Genomic DNA, 19,863 nt, shown 5'->3' with positions numbered 1-19,863 from the left:
ATTTCCCTACGTTTTAAGTGTTAACATTTCTTCTGGGTTGGATTGCCATAATTTTTAGTATCATAAAATTGATCAAAACAACACAACTCACACATTTTACTGGAGACCCACAATTTAATGAGATAGGTTTACTGCTTGTATAGTCAGAGTTCATCCTCAATTTTATTTCCTTTTTTGTTGTTGTTGTTTTTAGTATATAAGCATGAGAAATCATGAATATATTAACAGGTAGAAAGGAATGAAATCATAACATCAGCCAATATTTTGAACATATTCCTAAGTGAGATTTATACATTTTAGTGTCTGTAAATTTTAAAGCAAATGGAAAAAAATCAGATAGTGATTTATTGCCAACCTTTATTTTTACTAAATGATAACATAAAAACTTAATTTGGTTTTCCTTTTTATTTTGTTGAAACCAAATAATTTTAAAGAAAGTTTAACAGCCACCTGACCTGCAAAACTTTTTGGAGTCTCTAGTGTATTTATTTGTACAACGAGTAAATAAACACACGCATATAGCATGGCCACAGGTTTGACCCAAAGATCTTGATATAATCAGCAAATGATCAGATTCAAATGGCAAGTTTATTGTGGCCATTGAATCAATCCAGAACTCTTTTCCAAGCTCAAAAGATGACAAGTTATGATATCAAACATCATTAACAAAGTTTTCCTGACTCTTGGTCATAAAGATCTTTATGGTCCACATTGAATCCGAGATTAGACATCAATGATTACCCAACTACCTCTGAGCAAACTGAAAACTGTCCAGCAGATCCTGAATTCCACAGTAACTCCAGCTGGGTCTTTTCTCTCCACTTTGCACCATCTGACTTCCAAAACTTTTGTTGAAGAATCATTGTGGTGATTCCCTTTTCCTACACCTATTCCTTAGGTGAGTAATTCAAAATTCTCTGTGTTTAGCACCCAAAAGTTTTGATACCATAGGGCAGTGCAACATAATGAGGCTCAGGAGGGCTGAGAAATAGATCTTTCTTTTGTGAAGTGAAAGAATGGTAACTGTTAAAAAAAAAAAAAAGTTGAAAAAAGGGAAGTGTTATAATGTTCAGACTCACAGCCACAGTCAAGTTAGTGCAGAGAGGGCAGGAGATTGAGGATAAGGAAATGGATTGCCTTCAAAGTCTGCAAGTCAGCTTAAGTTTTTCTGAGTCTTCAGGTGTGTTCAGAAGTAAATGTTTTCCAGTTGGAAGCCCATGAGTACAAAGCCAATTCTACGACATAGACAGACTTGGAGAAAAGCCTCAGCCACAAGAGGTCACTAAAATTCTACGTTACACTTTAAGACACTATTGCAAGCTTCTTTCCATCTAAAAAATCAGCAGCAGCATTTGAGATCTAAACAAAAGAAGGATAAAGCATCTTTGATTCCTTAATTTTAAAAGAAAAAATGTGATGGGGAAAGAAAGGATGAAGAAGAAAGGCGAGGTAGTTTGGGAATATTATCAGATGCTATCTGGGCCTTCACAAATTTGTTTCTAGCAAAAGGTAACCCAATAAATATGTTTAAATGGAAATAACACTCAATAATTTAAAGTAGGTGCTCTAAAATGGGATGACTTATAAAAAGCACTTTATTAACGTCCTTGGAAAACACATTTTGTGACTAAAAAAAATTTATCCGTTAAAAAAAATTTACCTTAGGAAATGAAATGTACCCAAAAAAATGTACCTGTTCATTCATCTACATAGTTCTATGCAGGCTTTGAACTTTGTATAATTCAAATTCACTTAGTCTTGAAAAAAATTAGCTATTGCTTAGTTATTCAAGAGTGATTTTTTTTTTTAAAAGAGTGGTATATATTTAGAGTACTCACTATAGTTTATGTATCTTGAGAACTTGTTTATTGGCATGCTACATTTATTATAGGTAAAAGTTAAAAACAACATTATGTAAAGTTAAGCAGTTGGGATCAGAAGTGTTTTAAAGGCACCTGTGTACAACTCTTGGGACATTCCCTAATGTGCAAATCCAAGAACTTCAAAAGTCACAGTTTTATAAAGACTAACCTATAAAATAAAGACATCACAGCAAGCCATCTCAATTTAAGTATAGAAATAAGACATATTTACCCATTTAATAATTATGATAATGAATAAAAGCTTTATTTTGGCTATAAATAACAAAGAATATAAAAATCATTTGATGAAAATCTCATCTCCCTCCAATATATTATGCAAAAACATGTCCATGCTCTACATGCTTCTAAAAGCCTACTGATAAGTGACATTTGAAATTTAAAGAATGTGAACAAAAGAAAATCATTTCAAGTTTTTTCACTCCAGTACTGAAAATGTTTCCAGCTAAGCCTTATTTGGGTGGAGAGTGAAGGGAGATAGTGGAATGGTCTCTAACAAATTGCCAGAATACCAGGATTAGGAAAGGACAGAAAGCAAGGGCATTGAATGGCTGCTAAAAAAAAAAAAAAAAAAAAAAAAAAAAAAAAAAAAAAAAAATCCAGGTGATGTTATCAGTTAAATTATTTGGGTGAAAAGTTGATTACTGCTTAAAAGCAAAACACAGTAAAGTCAGATCAGCACAAACTTTTAGTGTACAATGTGTACACTACATTTGTACACTCTGTAACAATGACATATATTCTAGCGTTTTGTTTTTTTTTTTCCCACAATCCTGTTCTACATTCCTGTGGTCATACAGAAAGAGGAAGCTTGTCACTAGTCTAGTATTCTAAGAATAGGTATGCGATTTAAAAAACTTGTTTTTCTTACTGATCCACATAATATAAAATTCTTTCTTAGTCATATACTATCACAATAATCTTCCCACCTAGATCACCAAAAGAAATATCTACCTGCAGATGGTGTTAAAGGGGTTTCTCATCTGTCCTTTGCATTCAGCTCAGGAAAACGATTCTTTCATGTTATGTTGCAGGCTTTGGACATGGTTTTAATATGTACCCAAACACGCTTCCGCAGTAAGCCAGGAAAATAAGATTGTGGTGGGGGTGGGGATGAAGCTCTTCAGCACTGAGCCATTTGTCCAAGTTGTGTAATCGTAACATAATGTGATTTCCTTGCCATTACAATTCACATTATGAATCTGGAGGGATGTCTTTTCAAGACAGTGGGCAGACTGGTTGATATGCCACTTAGGGAAGGCACCTATAATCAAAGAAATACCCTTTCCTGGTATTAACAATGTCTCAAAGAAATGTTTTACATTTCTGTTCTTATCTCAAAAACCCATGTGAACACTTTTCCTCCACACAGGAAGTATCGGAAGAAATAAATTCGCAACTTCCTCCTCAGTTTTTCATACAGCATTATAAAAACAGTACAGACTCAAGTGTTCACATTGATGGTTTATTGTTGATAACTAACTGCTCTCTTAAGAAAGGGAGGAGTTGATTGGCTTTTTAATAACCCTTTTATTCACCTAACACCTACATTGCTGCTCAAATAGCTAGTGTATGTTCCATCATTAACGATCATAATACGCCTGTCTAATCCTCACCAAAGCTTATTGCCCAGGGTAATCTTGTTCTCTATATTGAAGAGTCTTCAAGGTTGAACAGAACAAGAAATTGCTAGGGACTTCTTACTCTTATATGTAACACCCATATATGCCAAATGACTCAGACACTGCACGTCAGTGGTTCTGCCTGCAAAATACAATATCCTCTGAACACGTGACAGAAATTGCTCTTTCGTGTTGTCCCTGAACTGAGATTTTCTGACAGAATTTTTCCAATAGCTCTTCTGTAATCTGATCACATTAATGTTGACACAGTTTTTACCAGCTACTCAGCAATGCTTTTTTTAAAAAATAAATCTTACTTCCTGTTAGATTTGTTTGATATTTGAACTGAGACTCCAAGTTCAAACCCACAGGTGATGACTGTTTTATGGTTGTCAGAGGCTAGCAAGCATTATTCCTGAGGATTATATCCAAAGACATGATGCAGAAAACAATTGGAAAAATGGGTATAATCATTAAGACATGAGATGCTAAAATATGGTTTAGTGTCCAAGTGATAGATCTAAGGCAGGACCCTACAAATGGAGGAACTCTGGCAACAATCTAAAGTGAGCTGGCTTTCTGCCACCAAACACTGAGTGGCTTAAGTGTGTGCCAGGTGTCTGGGACAAAAACTTGCATTCATTTTAAGAAATGCAACTCTGAATGATACTTCTGTAATTCTCAACTCCTCATCTTGAATGACAAATTTTAAACTGGGATGGTATTTTACACTTGTTGAGGAAAAATAAAATTACCCAAATTCATTTACGAGAGAAACCAATGTGCTTCAAAATAAATGTTGTGAGACTTTTGATGGTGATACAAGTATCTGGCCATGTACTATTTTCCAGTGGTGAATGGACTGTAGGCCTCATTTCAGATATTCATACCTGTCCTTCCTTTTATAGTCCAGCTGAAATTTTAAAAACATCATAGTCACAGAAACTCTTGGGACAGCACATAGATTTTAATTCTGCATTCCCACTTATGACATTACAGTATTTGGTACTATTTTCATCACTTTTCATTTTGTGAATTGGAGATGAGATTATCAACCATAAATGATCATTTTGTGAATTGGAGATAAGAGATAAGAGTATCAACCATAAAATGCAATTTAACAAGCATTAAAATTCATAGGGAAGTACATTAGTGAAACTAAACACTGTTGACTTCATGTTGGCTGTGCTAAACTGACCAACATAGTCCATGTTATTACATATGCATCTAATGATTGTACACTAAGGACATAACACTATTAAAAATTACATGAGATTTTATTTTTTTTTAATATTTTTTATTTATTTATTTGACAGACAGAGATCACAAGTAGGCAGAGAGGCAGGCAGAGAGAGAGAGAGAGAGAGGAGGAAGCAGGCTCCCTGCCAAGCAGAGAGCCCGATGTGGGGCTCGATCCCAGGACCCTGGGATCATGACCTGAGCCGAAGGCAGAGGCTTTAACCCACTGAGCTACCCAGGTGCCCCTAAAAAATTACATGAGATTTTAATTTACCTATAAAACCTGCTAAATATGTGAATTTCCTGCATAAAATTTCCAAAATATATGTAATATGGAAAAAAAATGTTTCAGCCCATTTTTCCCCCTCTGAAACTGCCAAACTAGTTATCAAGGATCATCATCCTTTTGGGGCATTGTTCTAATCCAAAGGTAGGGATTTACCTACAATTCACAGTAAGGACCAAAAGATGACAATGGTTAAAGTAGTAAGTGGGGCATCAATGAGAGTTTAGAGAGATGAACTTTCTAATAAACTTTGTAAGTCTTTTTTTTAAAGATTTCTTTTTTTAAATTTATTTGACAGAGATCACAAGTAGGCAGAGAGGCAGGCAGAGAGAGAGGGTGGGGGAAGCAGGCTCCCCGCTGAGCAGAGAGCCCGATGTGGGGCTCGATTCCAGGACCCTGGGATCATGACCTGGGTCGAAGGCAGAGGCTTTAACCCACTGAGCCATCCAGGCACCCCTAAAATAAACTTTTATTACACAGTAAATGTTACTTGATGTAAGTTAAAGTGAGAAACCCATTAAGAAACTAGAACATTTTAAGTACCAAGTGTTTTCTATTAAGGTACCTGGTATGTAGTAAATGCTTGATAAATGGTTTACCAAGCTGAGAGAAGACTGTTTAAGTGAAAACACTGATATATTATTTAAAATCAACTTTTTTCTTAGTCCTAAACTGTTGCTCTAGCTTAAGGTTGATTTAGAGTTAAAATTATGGCTTATTCTACAGTTCTCTTAGTTCCTGTGGGCTCAATTTTAATTGTTCTACTGCTATTCCAGCATTAAGCCGCTGACATGCTTAATTTTTCTATCACTATCTTCTTTCTGTACTCTAAGCTCATTCTATTGTAAAGCTAATCTACTCAAATCAGTGCAGTCAGGGCAGCAAAACCTCCTGTCTTTGCTAAACAAGTATTTTCCGTTAAACTTCCTAGAATAACTTTTAATGACCTTATAAGCACACCCACCCAGGGCCATACTTCCTACAGAAAAATCTCATCCGAAATCTGCCACTCATCTCCAGTGTCACTCTAAAATGCATGTCAACTCCTATTACTCAGTCTCTTTGAAGGAATCATCTATCCAGTACTTGATTATTTTATTAACATCTGAATTTTTACTATAGTTTAATTGCAGTCTATAATTTGGCCTTCTGTCAACAAATTGCACTTATCAACTAAAACATGAAAATATATTTTGAACATATACATAAAAAAGCAAAAAGGTTCTACACAAGAGTAGTTCAAAACAACTTCAGCATTTCTAGTGATAGAAAATAGAAAACTATTTGAAAGTCTTCACACTTTTTTCTAGAAACGATGTGTAACATTTTCATCTTCTTGTTTTTCCCTCTGTAAATAGAAATACACATACTACACATATGTATTTATAAATGCATAATATCTGTTAGAAAAAAAGAATAAAAAGTGTTTTCCAATGAGTAAAATTTATGAGGAAGCAAAATAATTTCTTCAACTTCAATGAACTACAAATTCCTTTAAAATATTGAGTTGGTAAGAAAGCATACATTCACAAAATCATGTAACTTCAAAATAGCTCAGAAATCATCTGTTTATTTTTACATATGAAGAAAATGAGAATTAGAGTTTAAATTCTTTCACAATAAGGTAGTAGTAGTCAGACTAGAAATAAAGTGCAAGAAAAAAACAGGCTTTGTAGTTTAAAAATTCAATCATCGCTCCACCCATGCTCCCCCACCCCACACAAAACAAAAAACAACAGGAAAAAAATACCCATAACAAAAGTATGTGAACTTCAGAACATTACTTAACTTTTGGGGCTTCAATTTCTTCATCTTTCACAAAAGCATAATAAAACTTTAATACTTCTAATTACCAAATTATTGTTGATTGTATTAGAGCTCACATTTCATTATTCAGGAAGATAACTTTGGCTTTATTCATTAAACAGACATTTATTGAGGACCTAATACATATGCTAGGCATTGTCTTTAGCAGACAGGCAAAGGGCTAGGAATATAAAAGGCTCTGAAAAAATATCATTTGTTACCTTATTTATAGCTTTAATAAATATCAATTTGAATACTTAGTCTGCACAAGGTAATGGACAAAAATGAAAGACTAACAGCTTTAAACTCGGCTCTCAGTTTAAAATCTAGTGGGAGATTAACAAGTTAGTGAGTTAATATTTAAAATGTTAGGACCGAAATAAACAGGAGCTCTTAGAAATATTAAAAACGGGGTCTACGTACAGAAGAGAGAAAACATTTAAGAAAAATCCTAAAAGATAAAAATTAAGCAGCCATGCAAAAAGCTAGGAAAATTTTAGACAGATAAGACCTAAAACACCTCAAGAGAAAAAAATGCATCACTTAAAGACATTTCTATTTTTAAACTGTTTCAATCATAGCCCTTTTAATTTTATATTATCAGACTATCTGCAACAACAAAAAAATTAACTTTCACTATTTTGTATACAGACCTACTTTGACTTACAATGGGTCCATCCCAATAAACCCAACAGAAGTTGAAAATATCATTAGGTTGATATGTATTTAATAGGTTAGGACCTACTTAACCCCCGATCTTTGCCTAGCCTACCTTAAATGTGTTCAGAACACTTATATTAACCTACAGTAGGACAAAATCATCTAATACAAAACTTATTTTATGATAAATAAGGTGCTAAATATCTCCTGTAACTTACTGAATACTGTAAAGAAATTGAAAAACAGAATGACCGTATGGATACAAAATTATTTTAAGTGTATTGGTGGGTCACCCTTGTGACTGCATGGCTGACTGGGACATGGCACAACCTGCTGCTGCCCAGCACCGAGAGAGTATTGTACCCCTTCTCTAGCCTGGGAAAAGACCAAAATTCATTCAAAGTACCGTTTCTACTGGGGTGCCTGGCTGGCTAGGTCGGAGCATGTGACTCTTGATCTTAGGGTCGTGAGTCCAAGCCCCACATGGGGTGTAGAGATTACTTAAATAACAACAACAACAACAACAAAAGTATGATTCCTACTGAATGCATTTCAATTTCACACCTTTGTAACATTGAAAAATCCTAAATCGAACCACTATAAATCAAGGGCTGTCTATACTTCCCAATAAAAGCAGGGGCTAAGTAAGCACAGGATAAATACTAAGACTACTTAATAGCAAATGTTGGCTGGACCAAACAATGCATGAAAATGAGGGAAATCAAACCTAGATGGTGACGAAAACCAGATTATAAAATCTGGATTTTATTTTTTTCAGTTTTATTTATTTATTTGACAGAGAGAAATCACAAGTAGGAAGAGAGGCAGGCAGAGAGAGTGAGGAGGAAGCAGGCTACCTGCCAAGCAGAGAACCCGATGCAGGACTCGATCCCAGGACCCTGAGATCATGACCCGAGCTGAAGGCAGAGGCTCAACCCACTGAGCCACCCAGGCGCTCTAAAATCTGGATTTTATTTTGGAGGTAATGCTATACATACTGAAAGTTCTGAGCATGGAAGAAATGAAAGCTATACTTTAAGGAAATTTTAATGTTTTAAATATGTAAAAAATATTAAAGCAAAGAAATAATTAAGTCAATGTTTAGGTAAAGAAATTCTAATTATAGTAGCAGCTGAAATAAAAAGCAATATTGTAGATACACTGCATCCAGACATGGCAAGAAATTAAATGTGTGAAACAGACTATTTCTGACACTGAAAGTACAATAGGAAGGGAAGAAGATTAGATTGTGATGACACACTAAGTTCAAGAAATTTCATATAAATTTTTACATATATTTCTATATACCCCAATTATCTCTATTCCTTTTTATAATATCATACAGGAGCATTCTATATCTTTTCAAGTGGTTTCAAATCACCAAGCAATTTAAGAAGTATAATTCCAAGCATATGGCATGCACTAACACTCCTAGACTGTACTTAGATAAACAATAGAGACTAAAGGCACCTTTGCTTTGGAAATCAGAGCTAGCAAATGACCTTTCATACTGAAGACAGAAGGATTCATCAAAAACTGAGGGGTAAAATAGCTGAAAGGGGTTAAGAATACACTTATCAGGATGAGCACTGAGTAATATACAGAACTGTCGAACCACTATATTGGACCTCTGAAACTATCGTAACACCCACCGTATGTTAATTACACTACAATTTAAGAAAATCTTTTAGAAAAGAGTCACCAGTTCTAGTAATTTACCATCTATTTAGGGAGGCAATAGTAAGTTACATGTAACAATTTGAGAACAATTAGATAAATACTAACCATCAGTATTTTAAGAGATGGAAAAGATTAATGCAAACTTGTGAAACTAAATGCTTCAAGAAAAAAGGCTTTCCTAAATAGTTACTGATTTTAACTTTTGTTCAGAAAATGGATTAAGTAACACAGTTGGCACTGTGCAGCAGAGGAGCCTTCAATTCTTAAATTCATTAATTCAAATGTAACTAAATTTCATACTTGACATTCAGGGTGTCTAAAACCTGAAGATGAAAACTGCTAACCAAAGAACCCTCACTAAATGACTATGAAGGGAAATACTAGGCAGTACTAGCAGTAGAAATTAGGAGGTATCAAATTTGAGGCCAGTGATTTTATTAACATTTCATGAGTAACACATTTCTGGAGTCTATGTTTTAATATTTTAGAGTGCATTCTATCTCATAGTAAATAATACTCCACTTTAATATTAATGTTTTACTGCAGGACTACTGGAAAAGTATCAAACTAGAAAAAAATAAAGTTAAAAAGATCTAGTGCACTCTAATACAGTTCTGAAATTATTTTCCTTCCAACTCTAAATAGTCTGTCAAAATATCTTATATTCTGCATTGATACAATCAACATGGCATAGCTAGGGCCACACAGCTATCTAAAATTTCAATTAAGTGTTTTTCTTTCCTGACCCATACAAAAAAGATATAACCACACCCTAAAAAAAAGGGCCTAAAGCAGTTCTCATCTTAAGACATGTAAACTAGGAAACTGAAACTTAACAAAGGAAATTTAGGTAAATAACCTATTGAGTATTATTTTATCTTGTGCTTGATTCAGTGACTTAAATTGTAGATGCTCCGTTAATATATGCCAAATAAACCTGAAGAGAACCCAGATGCAAAAAAGTCCTATTTTCCCAGCACTTGGATTTGTGCTATCTGCATTCAAACTTGAGTATATACAAACGTTATAAAGAGCATGGGTGAGGGGAGAAGGAATGTTGTGAGGTCACATACACAAACCTTCAGAGGAAATGATCCTATGTTTAAAATCCTTCATCAAAATTAGCAGTATATATTACTAAATAACATCTCAGGATAAAGTTTTTGTAAAGATCTAGAGAAATCTTTTTTTAAGATTTTACTTATTAACTGAGAGAGTAAGGGAGCAAGCAGGAGCAGGGGAGGGGCAGAGGGAGAGGAAGAGACAGGACAGGATCCACCGGTAGGGCTAGTTCCCAGGACGTTCCCAGAGTCCTGAGATAGTGGCCTGGGCAGAAGGCAGACACTTAACCGACTGAGCCACCCAGGTACCCTGAGAATTTTTTTTAATACTTTTTCTCTTCAGATTTTTCTGTCACACTTTCTCTAACGCATGTTATCATTCATAAATTTATCTTGCCAAAATAAAATGAATTCTGAACATTTTTGTTTCACTTGGCTATTTCAGTAGGTTTTATCTTAGCATGTCTTGAAAAACAAAATCCACAAATTAACAACTATCATAAACTAATATATTTCCTAGAGATTATCCTTACATTCATAAGTAAGATTTAGTCCTCTAGCTTATGGACTCCAGCAAGGGCACAAAATTTTCTTAAAAATAATTTTAATATTGAGTAGTAGTTTGGAGGAAATATAACTATTATGACAGGATTTTAACATGAGAAGTATAAGGATGCTTATAGGAGTCACAGATGTGCTTTAGGGAAGTCCATAAACTCAGTGAAATAATGCAAAAATTGTAATACTAAATGCAAACACTTTTTCTGGGGAGAAAGAACAGAGCTCTCATTTTTCAAAAAATCCATGATCATTCCCTACAGCCCAAATTAAGAACCAGTGAAAAGGGCATCTAAATTTGTGAATACAGATACTAATAAAAACATTAGAGCATGTTTTTATGTTTTTTATTTATATATTTTTATTGTATTTTATTCTGTTTATCATTTACTTGGCCATAAGAGCCATTTTGTTGAAACACAAAACTGCTGACTTTTTAAATTAAGCCACTATTCTTTAAACCCTTTTCTGGTGCTATTATAATTTCTTACGGCAGTGGTTACTCAGCCTTCCTTTAGCTTAAGAATATTATCTTTCTGAAAACATAGGAATGAAGTTTTCCTGTGTTGGCCATTTGCAAGTTGCTTTCATAAAACAGAGATGGCTTTTTTCCTATTATTTGGTATTTAGTTAATAAGACTCATGAAATTTGTTTTTGGCATTAGTATCTTATTAGGTACTAATAAGACATCCCAATGTAACTATTACTTTAAGATTGTTTTATTTTAACAAGAACAGATACTTCATGTATGCCCTATTAGTCTACTGCAAAGCAGTCTATAGTAAATAAAGCCCAGCTGCCCCCCTGGTTTGACCATTCAATCACTGTGAATTGTGTAGTGTTGTACTCTCTACTACTTGACTCCAACAACTTTCAAAATATCAGTTGAGGGTGAAATGAAGCTAAAGGGACCTAAAGCTGGGGTCTCTGCCATTCTCTAACATATAAAAAACAAAGGGACGGTAGAAAAGCAGAGTTCAATCTACAGTGTGCTTCTGGACCTTCTCAAAGGCTTGAACAAGCTTTAAACTTCATGAATAAATTTCAATTCCTCCAGGTCTTCTTTCTCTGAGCATAAAAATATATACTTCTCCTATAATTTATAGCCTTTCAGTTTATCCCATTCTCACCCGTGGGCTTTTTAAATTTAGTAAATTTTAAAAGAAGGTTATATCTGTTGGCTTGGAGCCTAAAAGTTTCTGTGTATCCACATATGAAATTCAAACGGATGAAATGATCAAACAAACCAACCCATCACTGATAAGAACCAAAGACAAAATCTAGATGCAGTAAAGTCTTTTATACAGTATGTAAATTTCTTTTGCTCATTATTTCATCCAGTTAAACATTAGGTCCTACTGTGTTGTCCAGCTGTGGGGATTCACAGAAAGTAAAATATAGTTCCAATTCTCGAGAGGTTCTATCAGTAAGATTTCAAATTTCTAATGTTGATTAAAAGAACATGCAAAGATTGCAGCCTTACTTGAGCATTACACGAATTCAAAAAGTCCATACTGAAGATAGCTAGAGGCAACTTCTGCCCATCCTGAGCATCTATCTGTAGTAATATTTCTGCAGTACTTGTCATTAATACCACAAAGAATACAGATGGGAATAGTTTTTAATTTTATCCTTTACTGATATTTATTGAGTACATGTTATAATGATACTCTACTTAAAGACGAAAATGATAATCTGGTTTAAATCTAAACAATATACTATTCTTATAGCAGACAGTAGGAATTTCCCTCCTTTATTAAGTTCTTATTTTAGGATGTATCAATTTGTACTTCTCGTAAAAGGTATGGCATTAAAAAACCAAAAATGATGAGTTTTTTCCCCCTGCTTCCAAAATTCTTGTTATCCTAGATGATCACGAGAAGAGTTAAAGGTAAAATAACATGTACAACACATCATCACAATTCCCTGCTGAATTTTTTCTATATGGCATTTTTTAAAATTAAAATTACTAAGTCCCAGATCAGCAAGTAGTTGCCAAGTGATGAAGAATTTAAACCCTAAAGCAACTTAACCTTTTAAGTCAAACCTAGTAGAACAATTTAGAGGCGAAAAATCCTAATAATTTTAATTTATGATGTAGGAGTTTATCTATATCTGTATATAGATATGCCCACATTATAAATTTGTGTGTGTTTTTTTTGTTTTGGATGGGGGTGGTTTTGGTCACCTCTTCCAAGATCAATCAAGAGGAAAATAGTAATTCATTTAAGTTAGAACTGGGCATACCTTTTAAAAAATTTCAATGGTATGTTTCCTTTATATAGTATTACAATAAATGTTCTATAAAAATGTTAGCTGAAGCCTTAGATAAGAATTAGGTCTGTTTAGAGAATAGCATTTATCATTGCCCAAAAGAGTTCAGAAAATGTTGCAGATTTTAAGATATTTAGCTTGGTCTACTAATAGATAACTGAAAAATGTTCCTCAAATTTTAAAAAGGCAAAGTATATTTTTCTCCACCTGCTAAATTATTGGACTTTTTGCGTGAGAATGTCACTCAAGTTTTCTAAAATGGTAACTTTGAGTTTACATTAAACCTTTCCCACATGAAAAGTACAAATATTAGCAGAATATCCACTAAGTAAAATGAAAGTATTACCTGGTTTCTAAGGCACACCGTTAGTCATACCATCTAAAAGGGATTTATTTGATGAACTGCATTAGTTCTTAGAACATTTGCTGCAACTCAGGTAGAAAGAGTCAAGTATTCACATAGTATGTCAGTCTGTTATCAAGACAGATATTTCAACTAAAATGTCAATCCTCACACCTGATATCACTCAGACATTACTGATGGGGTATTTAGAGGAGTTTTCATATAGAAAGTTTTTGAGACTGACATACAATGTTCAGTGCTTTAGAGGGTTGGGTAAATTCAGTTCTCTTTTGTTCAACAATGCCTCATCTCCACTGCTTAAAGCCTGGTCTCCAGTTCCACTATCCAATGTCTGCCTTACATTAAGTTGTACTTCGTTTGTACTACATAAACTAATTACGTTATAAAAGGCCTCTAGATCACTAGGTTCAAATGTAACAGCTGGTTTCATTGATGTTCCAGGAGCAAGAGAACCCTCTCCAATAATTCTCAAGTTGATAAATTTGATTTTCCATGTATTTTCCACAAAAGGGCAGCGTATGAGTCCAAAAATTTGTTCAAAAATGCCCAAACAAGTGTTCCCTCGGTGGACAGTCCCAGCAACTCCAACCATAACCAGACCATGGGGAGAAGAAGCACATTTCAGTCCATGGGAATCTAGGTTGGGACTGAGAAAAAGATACTCTTCTTTCACTAGTGACAGCAGACGAAGGCTCACAATTTCTGCTCCATAGTAGTCTATCACGTTTTGTTCAGAGGTGTTGTAATAAAACCTAAGCTTGACATCGTGCCAGAAGTGCTGTGGCCCCCATTCATCTTGAGGTGGACCCAGAAAAGGATTCTGAGAATTAAGAAGTTCAAAGAACCAGTGACAAAATTCTTCTCCTAATCGACGAAAATCAACTTTTTCAGCTTTTTTATCTTCTTTTTCCTGCTGATTAAGATAAATAAAATATAAAATATAACCAAGGTCAGTTCTCATATATCTTTTTTCTATCTAGTCTCTTTCAGAGCTAAGTTGTCATATGTTGAGTATAGCAGAAGCTAAATGAACTACAGGTGAACTCATCGAACCCATCATGCACAGTAAACTGTTTTTCCAAAAAGGGGAAAAATCATTTTAGAATTTACCAGCTTAAACATCTGAAAATTCAGCTAAGAAATTAAGGTTTAACAAAGCCTCTCAAAAAATCAGCATGAAGAGTCAACAATAATTTACATTAAGTATTTTCTCTTAATGGTGGCAGTGATTTCAAAGTCTGTCAAAACTTTCAAACTGCATGCTTTAAATGGATACGGTTTGTTGATTTATTGAATATAAACTATACTAAAATAAGTTGGTAACAAATAAGCATTTTTTACTATCTTTAAACAGAGTTCTAATACAACTGAAATACATTACTTTTTATGATTGGGATTAATTTTATACTGTTATTTCTCTTTTTTACAAAGGGTAATGTTATTGCAAAAATATACCTGATAAGCTTGATTTTATTATCTATGTGAGTAGATGAGAATATTTCAGAGCACAGTACTTCATTTCGATGGTAAGAAATCTTTAACTGACAGAGCACCCATGACTGAATGTTTGGCTCTGTGCTTGGCACTTATGGACTATTTCCTTTTATCTTCACAAGCCTAATTACACAGATACTATCATTATTATGCCTGCTTTATAGATAAAGTAAAAAAGACTCAGGAAAGTCAAATTACTTGCTCAAGTTCACACCTAGCACAATGCAGACTCTATTTGAAGTCACATCTGTATGATTTCAGAGTAAACATTCTCTTTAGCATACTAAGAAAGCTCTTAGAAGGTCCTTTCCTAATGTGAAAGCAAATGCCTCTTGCTGTAAAACCTTGCTAATTCAAAGTATGTAGTTTAAAATTTGCAAACTCATGGAAGGGGCTTCTGGAGTGGGTGGCAAATTTCTATTTCCTGGCCAGCATGGTCATTACAAATGTTTCTGCTTTATGGACATTTATTAAGCTATATATTTGATTTGGAAAGGGGGTTGTCTTTTTGTGCTTTGTTTAAAAAAATAAAATTTGCAAATTACCTAGAGTTCATACAATCAACATTTAAATATTCCCACAGCATCTAAAATGTCCAGTGGATACAAAGAAATAGGAACAGACAATGTCAGCTGGAGGAAATTATTACAAGAGAATTTTTTCTAACTTAAAAAAAAAAAATCAAATGTTAAAAATTATTTAAGCTTCTCTCATGGAATTTTTACAATTTAATACCAAAGAAGTCTTCAAAATGAAAAAGGGCTAAACAACAGCATTCTTTTTTAAGTGGACAAGAATATTACAGAGAACATGAAGCTAACTTAAAATTAAATTGATCCTGCAGTCTATCCATTCTCTTTACAAATCCAATAGTACTCGTTTGATAAAGTGATAAAACATTTTTTCCCTCAAAAATCAATATAGCACTTTATATACATTATTAAATGTCAGAGATATTTTCTTTCTTTTAGGTGCTTTACTGGTCTTCCTTTAGAATGCAAAGGATATGGAGTGAAGCTAAATTATAAAAGCAAAAATATTATTAACCATGTCCCCACAGAACTAGGATTATCTGAAGAGTTTAGACAGAACTAAAATTTAAGGTATAACTATAATATCTATTTTTACCTGTTGAAATATTCTAATGTCCTCTGTCTTAACTGGCTCTGGTGTCTCCTTCAATTTCAGATGTGACTGCTTTTTCCAATAATCCTTTGCATGCTGAATAAGATTGTGCTTTTCAGTAGCTGGAGGTACAATAACCCCCTGCGTTGCCAAGTACTTAAATATGACTTCTCGGTGGACTTTCTTACGCCTCAAAAGTTCTTCTACGTTTTGACTGTACACTAATATTGCACGAATGGCATCTAGAAGGAAATTGTAAAGATTAGTAGAAAATCGCAAGTCACCTGTAAATCTGTTCAGGGTCAGCAGAAACCCTATCAAATAGTATTTACAAATTCTTGTCATGTTATTACTCCTTTTGCATAAGATGGTAATTTTTAAAAACCAGGAACTGGGCTGTCAGATTTTGGGTTTAAAAAAATTTTTCTTTATGATTTAAACTTCCCTACCTATACTTACCTCTTCCTTTCACTTCTCTTAAGATAGAAGTTTTACATCTTTTTTAAAGAATGACACGTTTTAAGAAAAAAATTTGAGCCAGAGAAAAAATTCTTTTCTAAGAAGGCCAATAGACCTAAATTCATTTATAACCCCTAACATAGGTAAAATTACAGTATTTTAGATCTGCAAGGATTTTTTTTTTAAAGATTTTATTTATTGATTTGACAGAGAGAGATCACAAGTAGACAGAGAGGCAGGCAGAGAGAGAGAGAGAGAGAAGCAGGCTCCCTGCCGAGCAGAGAGCCCGATGCGGGACTCGATCCCAGGACCCTGAGATCATGACCTGAGCCGAAGGCAGCGGCTTAACCCACTGAGCCACCCAGGCGCCCTAGATCTGCAAGGATTTTTAAACTTCTTACTCTATGGACAATAAAAGTTGAGGATATAAAAGGTATCAACAATCATGCTTCTAAGAAGTGGCAGAACTAAGACTTGTATTCTTTTTAATTAAAAAATGTCTTATTAAACAGATCAAAGATTTTTTTTTAACATGAAAAATACAGAATAGCAAAAAATAGCAAAAAAATGAACTCCCATGTACACATCACATAGCTTAAAACATAAGATGTCTTCATTTTAACCCTCCCTACTTAACACTATTCCTTTCTCTACTCACCCACCTTAGAGGTAGCTGCTATCCTAAATGCTGTTTATCATTCCCTTGCTTTTCTTTTTGTTGCACAGCATAACTGTGAACTCCTAAACAATACAGTTTGGTATTTTTGGAACACTCTATAAATCCAATCCATATATATATGTATATAGATGGTCTTTCACACTCAGCTTTTCACTTAATGTTGTTTCTGACATAAATCTGTAGATATATGTAGCTCTAATTTTTTAATTAATTCATTTAACTGTACTACAGTAAATTATATGACTACATCACAAGGCATCTATCCTTCTGGTCAAAAATTTTTTTTTCAAGATTTTTATTTATTTATTTGAGAGAGAGAGGGAGAGAGAGAGCGCGCGCGTGAGATCGTCCGTGCACCCACAAGCAAGGCAGCTGCAGGCAGACGGAGAGGGAGAAGCAGGCTCCCCACCAAGCAGGAGTCTGATGCGGGGCTGGACCCCAGGACTCCAGGATCATGACCTGAGCAGAAGGCAGACGCCCAGCTGCCTGAGACACCCAGGCGCCCTCGGTCATAGATTTTTACTGGGTATGTTCAATTACAAACACCATCACTTTGAACATTTTCATAAATGTCTCCCAGGGCACAGAGAGGCAGGCAGCACAAGGATCATCTGAGAACTTGCTAGAAATGCTGAATTTCTGGGCTCACTTCAAAACTACTGAATCAGGGACGCCTGGGTGGCTCAGTCAGTTAAGCGCCTGGGTGGCTCAGTCAGTTAAGCGTCTGCCATGATCCCCGATGGAGTCCCGCATTGGGCTCCTTGCTTGGCTGGGAGCCTGCTTCTCCCTCTGCCTCTCTCTCTCTTTCCTCTTCTTTCTGACAATAAAAATCTTAAAACAAAACTATTGAATCAGAATCTGCATTTTTCACAAGAATCCTGAGGGACTGATTCACAAGCACATTCAAGCTTGAGAAGCTCAGGTGCAGAATATGAGCCCCGACGTAAGCAAATAATTCCATTTAGGAGATGATGTCAAACCTGTTTACCCAAGTTCTAATTTACACTCCTTGAAAAATTGTAAAAGAGCTGCTTTGCATGATCACCACGCTTAATTTTTTGCCAATCTGGTAGAAAGGAAAAACACTTTTGGTTTTGGTTTTCATTTCATTGCTTTTCAAAAAGAGATTATCTTTCCATATATATGGAAAGATATATATCCATATATATGGAAAGATAATATATATATACATATATATATATATACATATATATATACATATATCTTTCCATAATAAATAAATAGTTACCTTTTTATATTCTTTTAGAGGATTATTTTCTTCCTCTTTGAGAATTCTCTCTCCAAATCATTTAACATTTCTGTACTGGGAAGTTTCTTTTCATTTGCTTTTAGATCCACCATTAATTAAATGCAACATTTTTATCTGTTATACTTTTAAACTCAAACTCAAGGACTGGCATGCAAAATACATAAAAGCTTAAGAACTCTATTAAGTCTAAAACTATCTGCATTCCAAATTCTTAGGAATTTCTTCAATGTCTGAAGAAACATTAAATTTGAAGTTTCAAATGATCTTCTTAAATGGCAAAAACGTAAATTCAATTTAAAAGCAGAGAAATAGATTATGCTTTCGTAGTTATTTAAGTCGCACTAACATAGAAGTCTGGAGTTTCCCCATTTTAAAGTAAAATTCAGAAAATTCAAAGTAAGACTGTGCAGATGATATGCCAAGTGAAATAAACACAGAGGCTTCTTGATTACATTTTTATATGGAGTAGCTATAACCAGGCTAAATATTAATAACCCTTTAAATCTACTCTACAGAAATGTTTATTTGGCTCTGAAAGTAACGTATTCCTCCTACACAAAATCATCTCAGAAAAAAAACTGGATCCAAAAAGAGACATGGAATCAAACTATCTGCTCTTTCATTACGGTAGTTGTTTTATCTATGAGGCTTCAAAGTGTTTATGATATTCTCCTCGGGGCTTGAAGAAAAACACCTGAGCAGCCGCTGATTCCTCGGCTCAGACGAAACTGAAAATGAAAAACACCCCGGCTCCCCGGAAATTCTGAATTCACTATTCACGTACTCTAAATTGTTGAAAAAATAAGCATTTGCCCCCATATCCACATTCCAGATAAAACCTGGAAGCCGCGCCGTTTCCGGGGTCACCATCCCCCCGAGGGTGTGAAGCTTCAGTGCCGCCTGAAGGTGCGCGGTGGTTTCCATGCCGCGAAGGAGCGGCGCTCTCGAGAGTCCCGCCCCAGCATCGCCGGGCGCCTTAGCGGGGCGACCTCTTGCACCTCCTCTACTCCCATGTCCTGGCAACCTGGGGTCCGAGTGAAGCCTTGGGAGGGGCGTCCGCCCTTGGAGAGAAAAGTCAACACTTACCTTGGCGGTCCTCAGGCTGCACCAGGCGGTTAGTGATAGTGTCGCACAGGGCCATGATATCATCGTTGTCTAGTAGGCCGAGCAGGTTACGACAGCCCTCCATCTCCGGAGCGCTGAGCCCCGACATCTCGAACCCCAAAAGGGGGGTGGGGGGGAGAGGACGACCCACTTATGTCGCCCCGAGGGCCCACCAAGCCGGCGCCTAGGCAACATACACCGGAAGTGCCTTTCCTGTTGTTCGCCGCCAAAGGGCCTCGGGTATTCCAAACCCCTGGGCGGAAGTGATTGCCAACAAGGTCAATCAGGAAACGCGGTGCTC

The 19,863-nt window shown here is 35.2% G+C and overlaps 1 protein-coding gene across 2 annotated transcripts; it reads right to left on the bottom strand.

Moving 5' to 3' along the window:
* Positions 1-6,564: 6,564 nt before the first annotated feature.
* On the bottom strand, positions 6,565-19,848 carry C1H3orf38 (chromosome 1 C3orf38 homolog). Of its 2 annotated transcripts, none has more exons than XM_047722312.1 (3): positions 19,545-19,848; positions 16,054-16,292; positions 6,565-14,341 (listed from the first exon to the last, which is right to left on the bottom strand). In XM_047722312.1, exons 1-3 carry the CDS (start codon positions 19,669-19,671, stop codon positions 13,664-13,666), a joined length of 1,044 nt encoding a protein of 347 aa, XP_047578268.1. In that variant the 5' UTR covers positions 19,672-19,848; the 3' UTR covers positions 6,565-13,663. The 2 variants fall into 2 exon arrangements, with proteins under 2 accessions (XP_047578268.1, XP_047578259.1); XM_047722303.1 differs by having other exon boundaries at positions 13,632-14,344; positions 19,545-19,824.
* Between the last annotated feature and the right edge of the window lie 15 nt (positions 19,849-19,863).

This window comes from Lutra lutra, chromosome 1 (assembly GCF_902655055.1).
Source record: "Lutra lutra chromosome 1, mLutLut1.2, whole genome shotgun sequence".
Classification (NCBI taxonomy): Eukaryota; Metazoa; Chordata; class Mammalia; order Carnivora; family Mustelidae; genus Lutra; species Lutra lutra.
Note: the sequence above shows the minus strand (reverse complement) of the source record. Positions and strands in the feature narration are given on the sequence as shown.

Coding starts and splice junctions, on each gene's coding strand:
- C1H3orf38 (XM_047722303.1), bottom strand. CDS start 19,671: ATGTCGGGGCTCAGCGCTCCGGAGATGGAGGGCTGTCGTAACCTGCTC. Junction 16,293..19,544: donor GCAGCCTGAGGACCGCCAAG/GTAAGTGTTGAC, acceptor ATTTCCTTCTAG/ATGCCATTCGTGCAATATTA. Junction 14,345..16,053: donor ACATTAGAATATTTCAACAG/GTAAAAATAGAT, acceptor TATCTTAATCAG/CAGGAAAAAGAAGATAAAAA.